Genomic DNA, 11,938 nt, shown 5'->3' on the forward strand with positions numbered 1-11,938 from the left:
TCTTCGTATCATCTCATATTCAATACACTTTTACTGTACTGTCTTGAAAATGTCTTTTTAGACTTGATTTGTTCAAATGTCAATACATACAGGGTCCCTACATTGCATTTGATGGATATGTCTCTTAACCTCTTAATACAAAGTAATCCCCACTCCACCCCACCTTTTCCCTCTACATGTTAAAGAACCACAATAAGTGGTCCTGTAAAAGTCCCACATTCTAGATTTATCTGTTTGCTTTTTCATAAGGCCATTTACCTCATTTCGCTAACCCTCCATATGTCCCATAAACTATAAGTTGGTTCAAAGGCTTAGTTAGATCCAGGTTATATTTTTGGGAAGATACTTCAGAGCTGTACTATATAGGAGTCTCACTCTTGATATTTGAACTCATGATTAAAAAGAAAAACATGATTCCTGATGTGAAACATTTGAAGAGTACAAATTCTCCATAGTTCTTTGGAAATTATTGTAAATATTTTGAGAGTAAAAGAGTAATGAGCAAAACTAGGTCGGAAGTCCGTTGTTATTGTTGCCTCCTAACCTCACCCATGCCTTTTATTCTACTCACGTTGGAAATGTCTCACATTAAATCTCATTTTAGATAATTTGTGGTAGATTAATTCCTACGTGATCATCTTTTATCCATTGCTGACCACAATAGGGCATCCACTGAACATTTTTTAAGAATTGTTTTGTCACCTTGTGTATATGGTCAGACACACCCTAACGATGGGAATGCATTCTGAAAATGCATCTTTAGGCGATTTCGTCATTGTGCGAACATCAGAGTGCACTTACACAAACCTAGGTGGTACGGCCTACCACACACCTAGGCCGTATGGTGTGGCCTATTGCTCCTAGGCTCCAAGCCTGCACAACGTGTTACTCTACAAAACAACATGAGATTAAATCAAGGTCAAGAGAAAATGATGCAACCAAGAGACACAGTAAACATGAGATGGATGAGGCTGATGCCAGGGTAACATGGCATGCTGCTTAACAGCATACGTTTTTTATAAGTAGGAACAGTAGACTCTCAAGTAATGATAAAAAGCATAGTATAGTAAATACAGAAACCAGTAACAGTTTTATTATCAAGTGTTATGTAGTGCACATAGTTGTGTGTGCTGTACTTTTACATGACTGGCAGCGCACGTTTGCTTACACAGCATCACCACGAACACGTGAGTAATGTGTTGCATTATGAAATTATGACAGCTATGACATCATTTGGTGATAGGAATTTTTCAGCTCCGTTATAATCTTATTGGACCATTATTGTATATGCAGTCCATCATTGACTGAAACGTCATTATTTAGCGCATGACTTTAATTGACCAGAACTCAGCTCAGATCAGCCCACCCTTTGATTACGGTGGGGGTGGTAAACTATAAAAAATATATTTGTGTGTATACATTAAAGTGGCCTAAACCCTTGTCCAAAATCACCTGCATTGCAAACAATGAATTTCAAGTATACAGTGTATATACCCAAATTAAATGCTGTTGGAACTACATGATGTCAAAGTATCACTCCAGAGATTATTTGCTAACTTTAAAGGAGAAGACCTACCTTTATAATGGAGAAATCTGGCCTTCACCACCAAATTAACCAAATGATCAACCAGCATCACTAAAGTGGGGCATTCTGAAATTATATGCCTCCTGAAGTATGCAGGATCACCTACAAAGTATCCTAGGCTAACAAAAAAAAGTTGAGCCTAAAGCTAACCAAGCCCTTAGACCTTATTTCCAGTGTATAAGAAATATGGGCTGAGGGAGAAGCAAATAAAACAGTACCACAATTAGACAAATCCAGAATGTGGTATAGCTGACAAGGTATCTGATCTAACTCTTCCTAAAAGTCAGTGTTGTGGGGAAAAAAAGTCAGAGGAACCAGATTGAGAGACATAGCCAAATGCATTTCCTGGAAATCTGTTAGGTGACTCACAAAGGTATTCTAATGAAGACCAGGACACTAACGATGAAAAGGCATTTGAAGAGTTTGAATAAAATTGTCTTATGAAATCTGAGCAGAAAGCAGAAAAATATATAGAATATAATTTGCTGAAATTTTTTTAGGTTATGTATATGAAACATTACAGAATTGGATTATTTCATCCGTATACCTGAATATTGATATTTTCAAGTTGGCCAAAAACTTTTTAAAAAATTTCATTGGGCAAAATGAGGAATTGCTTTATATTTGGGCGTATGTGGTAACTTTCATCCTATACCAGACGTTTCATTTCAGATGAACTTCTAATATCTCATTAATAGAGTGCTTTCCTATCTTTTAGATAGAAATTGACTAACTAATTGTGGAGTGTTTTTAAGTGTGGATGAGGAAACCCATATTTTAAATGGGCACAACCTCATCCACATATGCTCATCAACAGTGACAAAACATTTTGAGATTTTTATCTTTCATCATTGTAGACTATATTGTAAAAATCATAGTGGAAATGATGAGAGAGATGAAGAAGATGAGGAACGAGAGAGTAAAAGCCGGGGAAAATTAGAAATTGATCAGCAACAACTAACTCAGCAGCAACTTAATGGAAACTAGGTATGAAAGTTAATTATATTGGATCTGTTGTCAGAATACAATATATACTGATAAAAACATGTTGAAGTAATGGTGTACAGTATGATTTTAATGCTATTATGTTTAGTTAAGCATGTTACTAAAATGCTGAGGATTGTGTAGGCTTGCATAGTTTTTTAAACTAGCTAATTTTGTAACAGTAAAAAAAAAGCTATCCATTTTATCATTAAATGTAGTTCTAATGTCATATCAGTAAGATATTCTTGCTCCTCAATAACATTATATTTATTATGTTCCCCTCAAGCATCGTATTTTAAATTTTTTTATCATCTTTTAAACAGGTTCATGGGACAGAGTTAGAAAACTGGGAATGAATAAGACATCCATAACTACTATTCTTTTTTCACTGTTTTCTAAAATCCAAAAGGGTTTGTAACTTTTTACTGCCCAACTCTTAGATCCTTCATTGAACTGCCTAAAACGTCTTGTTTTAAGAGGCTTCTTCACTAGATGGCAGAGTTTGACATGTTGATATTACGTAGCTGTAGTTCGCAGTTTCTGGGAAGCAATTGAAACACTATTAACCCTGTGTGTAGTGTCAACAGTTAAAGCAGACATTGAAATGAAGTAAGCTATATTTCTGGACTGAACAAAGTTCTGCTGTTTAGAGTGTCTAAAGGTTTGTTCAGTGGATTCATATTCAAGGGAAAGTATAAGCAAATTTCACTGAACAGTGCAAACACGCCTCTGGTGGCAACACATGGGAATTTGTGAATTTTTTTTTCACACTCAAGTAATGGAGGCTAGAAATGAAGAGAACTTTATTTTTCCCTTGGCTTTGACAGCAGATGCTAAAAATCTCTTCCAAGAAGTGTGCTAAAGCTTTTCACTTGGTTCCTGTTAAAGTTGTTCTGACTGACAAGCATGGACTCGGGCAACTGATGGATTATAAGCTATGAGCTCCAGTGCTTATGCCAAAACTCTCTTGACAGTAAACCTCTTCTGTTTTCATGTCATACAAAGAACTTCTAGCAAAATCATTGGATCCTTTCAAGTTTAAACTAACATTTGGCAACAGCAAATAGGTGTAAAGGGTTACCACTCACTAAGGACTTTAGCCACCGTTCTGAAACCCGTTCCTCTGAAGCTCCGTGTTGTGTGGGACACTTCATATATTGGCCCAAAGTATGTAAGGAGGTCTCATGTGCTCTAGGAGAAAAAAACAGTCTTCGCATAAAACAGTATTTATTTTTTAATTTTGTGACCACTATTTTAGAAACTTTATTTAATATTTTTAATGTTTTCATTCAGTGCTTTGCGTATCTAGTAAATAGGCTTTTGTGCCCTACGTTTCCTGTGGTAGGGCTCGCTGTCTTATTGATCATCAGAATTGTTTCTCAAAGCCTAAGAACCCAGCTTTTTAGAAAGGATTTTTACACTGGCATTTCTAGCTAGTGATATTTTCTTCCACTTACCTGCTGAAGCACATTTATATATTTCTTTATGGCAAAACCAAAAAACGTTAGTTGTGGTCTGCCTAATATTACCATAGCACCTCATTTATCAAGGGTAGGGATTCTGGTTTTTGAATTATTCATTGATTCAATTAAAGAAAATTAGCAAACAAGAAATAATCATGTTACCTTGACTGTACATCAAGATATTCAGCTTATGGAAAAGCATTTTAAAAATGTAACAGGTGGAAAATTACACTGTGCTTAATGACTGATTTTTTTAACTGCTAGTCCCTTAAAGTCGCATTTGTCAAGTGTGTATCCACACATGTACTTAAATCAAGGGACTCGATGATTGCTTTATTTTAACCATCTTTTATTATTTTTAGAAGGAAACTAGCTTTAGTAGTGGGTTGCCCTCCCTATATGTTTTTCTCTTCTTGCTCTAAATATGCCATTGGGTTTCTTTGTGTGTATGTAAAGAATTTTCAAAGTTCACCGTGACTTGAAGTGCAACGACAGATCTAGATGTTTGTTTACCAAGCTATGTGACTTTTCCCAAAGGATCTGTACTTTATTTCCTTACAACAGTCTGAAACCCGTTCTTTCAAATCTTTGAATCACTGTGTCTAGATCATTTTTACATTATGTGCCATCAATTTACCCATGGAACTATAGAGCACCTTCATTTTTGGACAACTACTGTAATGATGTTTTTAGGAAAAATGGAAGGTGCCAAGGGTAATAATGGCCAGTCAATAATCACATAATGGACTTCAAGTACTTTAGCTGTCAGTTGATGGATTTGTCATGTAATAAAGTGTATGATTTTCTATGGGTTTCTTCAACCCTTTCTCTGCCACTAGCAACCAGAATAGCACTTTACCTTTTGGTTGGCTAGGTAAGTGGCTGGCTACCTATTTTTCTCACTGTGGTGTGATTGGCTAAATAGTCTTTCATTAAAAATTGAAATGTAAATTAAAGTCACATGAAAAATCACCATTGGTTGTAAACCTCCGGTATTTTGATTTTCTAATCATGTTTTCGTCATATGCTGAGTAAAAGTGCCTTACAATGTAAAAATTGTACAGTACTTATGTTCCCAAGTAGCGTCATCATCTTCTGGGTAGTAATTACATTGTGGTATGAATATTTAGAAAAATGGACCTCAGCAGTGTATTTACTGTTCATCTCTTAAGTCCTTAACTGTAGTTTTAATAAGCATGACATTATTTGATAAGTATATAATATTTACATCATTTCAAAAAATACTGCCATGACTGTCTTTTACGCATATTTTAGCTTGAAATTTTGAAGCATCTTTTCTTTTTTTCCTTTTTTTCCTTTTTGTTTTGTTTTTGTTATTGATATTAAACAGTGTAATCATTGCAAGCGTATATTGAAGATTATTCTGGAGCATTTATTGCCTTACCAGAAATGTTAGTAAGAAATGTTCTTTAGAGTAGAAAGATAGATTTGAGTTTCTATACTTTAATAAGAGCTCTTTGTTCCTGGGGGAAAGGGGGGTGGGAGCTGAATTTTACTTTCATCTCAATTTATTAAAAACCCACAACTGAAAGGCATTTTATTTCAAAAATCAGCAATTTTAGAATTTCAGATAGTACTTACTCAGGAGTACATGCTACTCAAGATATTAAGAGACTAACAAGATATGTAGATCTACTGTTGAATCAGAATCTATGTACTTGAACAAATGTGTGAATCTTACATATCTCAAAGCAAAAGAAAAGTGTTCTAGAATGTTGTTGCTTTTTTAAAAAGCACTAAAGTTTGACCAAGGTATACAGTTTTGTTCTAACAGACATTTAGGTTAATTGTAAAGATAAGGAATGCATTATGAGTCAAAATCAAACATTCCTCTCATGTTATGTATATTTTGTTCCTGTTATATTGGCTTTATTTTCAAAATTGTAGTTTGTAGTATTAGTTTCCTTTTATTGGTATTCTTGCATATACTATTCATTCAATAAATGAGTTATGACTTTCATGTTGTATGTATGTCTTTTGTGAAAGGGTGTAATGAAGCTTATTTATAACAGCAGTAGCATTGTGTTCCTTTTAGTCTTGCATTTTTCAAGGTGAAATGCCTAGTTTGTTTAATAACTTGTTAAACAAATATGAAAGAGAGAATGTGAATTTGAGTTTAATTCAAAGTTTCACAACATAAAAGGTTTTATCATGGAGAGAAACAGCAATCTTTCGAGTACAATAGAACTGCCTTACATCTTGGTTCTCTTACTGTTACATGATTCAGATACCGATGGCCTCAATCACTTCCCCTGGAACCTAGTTAAAAGGTGATTTTGAAAATAACTCGAAACTCCTAGTACAGTTTATCTGATTGGTCACAAGGGTACAGGATCAACACCTTTGTCAGAAAGGGATTCCACCTTATACATTTAAATTTACTCCCTTTACCATGAACAGCTTAATTCTAGCACGGTGCTCATAAACTGAAGTGGTCATATCCAGGGCAGAAATAAGAGTTTTAGCTAGTGGAATATGCTCATTCCATACACACAATTTTGAACCTGCCTTCCTACTCAAGAGGAAAACAAAATCAAGCAACAGGTTGTGATAAGCTGGAACTATAGGATGGTGTGCTTTACTGTGCATATTACCTAGTAGTGTGTGTGTGTGTGTGTGTGTGTAAGATCCATTACTTCGTTCCATTTTAATTACCACTATAAAAATATGGAGAAGGGCGTTATGTGGTTTTCTTTAGCTAATTAAACTATTGATAGCTGGCATTTTTCTTTGTTTGTTTTGTTTTTCCAGCTGCAGTTATCAGCAATTTGTTGAGGTCATGGCAAAGCATAAACCTGGTAGAATTTCCTAGGAAAATTCTATGGCCAGCAAATGGCCAGGCCATTTTTTTAAAGGGAAAAACCCCAATCCCTGTAATATGAATGTATCAGAGTCTTCACTTATGGGAACACAGTACTGCTTTATATATATCAACCAATGTTCCATAATGTTGCCATGTTTAGATAATGAGATAACTACATTAAGGATAGAAGGCAAAAATTTATTCTAAATTTTGATTCAGGAAATGAAAACGATTGTTGGAAAAGTCATGACGCATTTTTGCAACAAAAAACATAGAAAAACATACGTCATGACTTTCCCAACAACCCAATATAAAATACCAGTTACTGTATTTCCCCATGTATAAGACGCACCCTTTTTCGAAAAATTTGGGGTCTAAAAACTGGGTGCGTCTTTTTTTTTTTAAAGATTTTTATTAAAATACAGCTAACATACAATATTATGTTTCAGGTGTACATCACAGTTATTCAACATTTATACCTACAGAAGTAATCGCCATGATAAGTCCAACAACCATCTGACACTGTACTGGGTGCATCTTATACAGTGGTTGTAGATTTCTTTTTTACTTGCATTTGACAGTGATGAGGAGTTGTATGAATTTTATGATGAATAAAACTTGAGTTCAGTAACTATGTAATACATTTTTTTTTCAGATTTCGGGCCCCAAAATTAAGGTCCGTCTTATACATGGGAGTGTCATATACATGGGGAAATACGGTATTAAGAAAGTCAATGATAGCATTTTATTTATTTTTAAGTATTTTATTGGGGAATTGGGGGAGGGGAACAGACAAGCTGCTGTCCTTTTGTTCTTCAGTCTTAGCTGTGGAGGACGTTGCTTCACTGGCCCAAGTTGGCACCATCATTGCGCTCTTCCCGGGCGAGGCAGATCAGTCGCTGGCTTCTGGACGGCCGCTCACGGCGGCTGCTGGCCACTCACGCTGGCTGCTGGCTACACACGGTAGCCCATGGCAACCCACTCCCACAGGGGCTGCAGCCTACGCCATCGCCAGCGACTCACGGCAGCCCAGCTCCAGGTTGAGCTGTTGTTCAGCATCTTAGCTGTGGAGGGCAGTGTCACTGGCCCTCATATGTGGAATCCGAACCGGGGCCCTCTGGCGTCCCAAGCCAGTGTTTAACCAACGCGCCACTCGGCCGGCCCTGATAGCATTTTAAAGTGTTACACTGTAGCAGACATGTTCTGATATGGCCAGTGTACTGAAGTCAGTCAGACCTGGGTCTTTGTCAAAAGATAGGAGATCCATAAACATCCATATCATACCTTTGTCTGTACCTCTCTGTGGCTAGAAGTGTGTTTTTATATTGGAGGTAGGGGCAGTGGCAGGGAGATAGGGAAGATGCAGCAGGGCAAAGAGCTAACTAGGTCTGCTATGGGAATGAGAGTAGTCTAATAAAAAGCCACGTGAAAGCAAAAATACTGTTTGAAGGGGCAACCTTTAAAATGGGACCTGAGAGAGTAGATATATTCAAAGGAGTGTTAGGAACAGGGAGATAGAAATAAATTTTAGTTTAATGTGGACACTAGATTTAGAACTGTTGAGTGTTTATAAAGTGATTTGTACAAAAGCGTGTAAGGTTTTTCTATTTATGAGTCTTTTTTAAAATCAGAGCTATTTATAGGTTGTTTAAAAATTTATAACACTCATATATAGCCGTAAAATGAAATGAAGTACTGACACATGCTACAACATGGGTGAATCTTGGAAACATTACACTAAGAAGCTAGGCACAAAGGGTCCCATAATTGTATGATTCCATTTATGTGAAATGTCCGAAAGAGGCAAGTCCACGGTGACAGAATGCAGATTAGTGGTTGCCAGTGGGCTGCAGAAAGAGGATGAGAAGTGACTGTTAACAGGTATGGGGTTTCTTTTGGGGGAGATAAAAACGTCTGAAATTAGTGATGGCAGTTATACAATTTTGAATATATTAAAATCCACAAATTATACACTTTAAAAGGGTGAATTTTATGTTATCTGAATTTTACCTCAATTTTTAAAAAGTAACGTGTTCACTGTACAAAATTAAAATACACAAAGATGTAAAGCAAACTGTGAGAGTCTCCCCCTTCTTCACAAGCCTACTGCCAGTATTTGATGTATATATTCTAAATGCTTGTGTACTATAACTTAAGCCCCCCCCTTTTTTTAGCATGAATAGGATCAGTCTGTACCTCCAGTCCTGCTCCTTGTCTTTCTCACTTTAACAGCGCTACAAGGTGTCCCGTACAACTAGATTTCTCACATTCTATTTAGCAGCTCCATGGTATCGCAGCGTATGGATGAACTGGAATTGTTCTATCTAGTCTGCCATACACCTTCATGTTCTTATGCAAGTAATTTCCTAGGCGAAATTTCCAGAAGTGGAGCTATAAAGGGTATTTGCATTTAAATTGTTGATTAAAATCTCCATCCAAAATATTTGAACCAATTTAGAAGTCCATCTGTAGGGATCTAGCTTTCCTGCTGCCCTACTCCAAATGAGTGCTTTTTGATGAAAAGAGGTATGGTACCTTTAAAAAAAATCAGACATGCTCATGGAAAATTCTATGGGGTTTTGATTTTGTTAAAGACCATATAGACTATATCTCAAAGTGGAATATGAATTATCTTTGAGAAACTGGACACTATAATCCATGTGTGAAAAGGTTAAGTCAAATGTTTTTTTTTTGTATTTATTATTAGCAGTGATAGTTGGTGAATAATTTCCCTTCTGCTTTCTGAAAGGTAACAGATTACTCAGCTGTTCATGGTTGCCAGATGGATATACTTCTCTGCGTGTCCAGGGTCATATGTGACTCAGTTTAGTGCACTTGAAGGGGTCGCGTACTGTTTTGTTGAAGAATTCCTATGACCTTTATCTATCGTCATGGTTCTTACTTCCCAAATTGTGACTGTGTCTAACAACTGGTCAGTTATGTGAAAACAAAATAAAACCATTTGAACTTTCCACTTTTCAACTGCTTGTTTTGTCCTTATATGAATAAAATCGAATACTAACCAGAAAATTTGACTTGATGTACATTTCATGCTTTTAGCTCATTTGCTAGAAAATTATTGTTTTCATTTAAGGATTTCAAGCAACAATTACCTGCGTGTCTGAAAATAAATTGTTGGTAAAAGTTAACACAAATATTCAGTTATGCTGGGCAGTCAACATGAAAGTTTCTAAATAAAGAATAAATTGAATGTAGTCAAGGATGAATTGATGCCACATGAAAATTAGTTTTTTCTAATTCTCAAAATCACATTTTGTGCTAATTAGGTATTTGTGACAGCCAAACAACTACTTCATTGAAAAAGATTTGTCAGATGTATAACAGCACAAGAATAATTTTTAATTTGTTACCAATAACTCAACCTTGAGTCATGTTTCCTTTTACTCTCTTTTCATGTTTATGAAATAATTAAGTCTTTAAGGGGGGAGGGACGCAACAATACAGGATGACTACATTAGAGAGTTCTTTTTGTAACTGAACTGCAGCTGCCATGGAGAGTGTGGGTATTTTCATTTAAGAGGCTAGCCAGACAATTTAACACAAAGGCTGATTTTCAAACGTTCCTCATCCTTAAGCCCAATAGGCTTATATGTTCTATATTTAGTATTGATTTAGTATTACCAGGAAACAATAATTCTTTGGGCCCTGGTTCTCATATGTTCTCACTTAGAGAGCAAGCACAAAAGATAAGCAATTTCTTGAAAGTTTCCAGATCAGAGAGCTGGAATTTTGGCATTCTCCTCAAATACAGCAGTCTTTCTGGACCTCCCTTACAAGGGTTGTTCTTCAGCATTTCAACCTATCCCATGTGCCCAAACAGCTTAGAGCGGCTATCTAGTGTGCTGGGATTGGGGGCAGGAGCATAGGCAGAGGGGTTACAGAAAACATGTTGCTTAGGAAAAAAGGCTTGTCAGATTTTGTTTCTCCCCTAGGAAGAGGCAGGGTAGGAGAGAGAAGACTTAAGCAGCCTTTATAGCATTTAATAACTGGCCTCACTCCATTCCATGAAACTTGGAAATGCAGCCAACTTTTGTAGGCCACTTCCTAGAAAGACTGACATAAAACTCGAGACAGTCACGTCTTTATTCTTTTTTTTCCTTCGATGCCCCCCGTGGAAACTCTTTTAATTTCTGTTATCTCTACCACTCCTTCAAGACCCCTCCTTCCCTACTCTCCTCCTTGCCCTGATGTAAGTATCTCATGGTGTTCTGATCTTTGCCATCTTGTGTGTTCTCACTTGTCACTGCTACTCAAGCATGAGTCTCAAACTAAATTGTCCCGACCTGAATTTTGTCTATTTGTTAATGACACCATCGGTCAGTAGGGCTACAATTGGTCTGCTTGGATCTCCACACCTACTTGCTTACAGAATCTATCATTATGTCATTTGGATCCATCTTCTCTATTCTTACTACTGATAAACTCGTTTGGATTCTGCTATTTGTTTTTCTTTTTAGCCATTTGCCCAGATTTCTAACTTCTTCCATTCTGGGCCCATATTCATCAGACTCTTAGTTCCGTTGTTTTCTTTATTGGGCAGTTCTTAGCCTCGCTTCCTCAACTACTCAGTTTGGAGAAGATGGTTAATCACCTCCATTTCCTCTTGGCACAACTGGCCTCAACTTCCCACTTCTCAATTTTCTTCCACCCTTTTACCTCCCCTGTGCCTACAGTTCACTCCACCCTTATATCTGAGGAAGGTTATCTACTAGAGGAAAACAACAATGCAGACTGAGGCCATCACAAATATTAGTGTTTAGTCTCAAGTTCTTCACATCAGTCTTCACAATTCTTTTACTTACCTGTCCTTCCCATTATACTTAGAAACTATTACAAACGTAAGACTGTAGATTTTGGTGGCCTTGGTTTGGATTCCATGTGACCTTGATTAAGTTACTGAATCTCTGTCCACTTCCATTATCTTTTTTTTGTTTGTTTCAGGTGTACAAAACAATGTAATAGACATTTACACCCCTCACAAAGTGATAACCCCCCTCCCCCAATCTGTTGCCCTCTGACATCGTATATATCTATTACAATTCTATTGACTCTATTCCCTAT

General features: G+C 36.6%; 1 protein-coding gene across 4 annotated transcripts in view; it reads left to right on the plus strand.

The window, feature by feature from the left end:
- The window catches only part of PHF6 (PHD finger protein 6), a 53,197-nt gene extending 43,366 nt beyond the window's left edge, over nt 1-9,831 (plus strand). For 2 of the 4 annotated variants that reach the window (XM_019661237.1, XM_019661238.1), the window contains exons 10-11: nt 2,443-2,572; nt 2,893-6,013. In XM_019661237.1, the coding sequence (XP_019516782.1) occupies nt 2,443-2,572 (130 nt within the window). In that variant the 3' untranslated portion in view covers nt 2,893-6,013. Of the gene's footprint in view, nt 1-2,442; nt 2,573-2,892; nt 6,015-9,605 lie in introns of those variants that run through there. The other 2 variants (XM_019661240.1, XM_019661241.1) reach the window with 2 other exon arrangements.
- Nucleotides 9,832-11,938: the final 2,107 nt, after the last annotated feature.

This window comes from Hipposideros armiger, unplaced genomic scaffold (assembly GCF_001890085.2).
Source record: "Hipposideros armiger isolate ML-2016 unplaced genomic scaffold, ASM189008v1 scaffold_341, whole genome shotgun sequence".
NCBI lineage: Eukaryota > Metazoa > Chordata > Mammalia > Chiroptera > Hipposideridae > Hipposideros > Hipposideros armiger.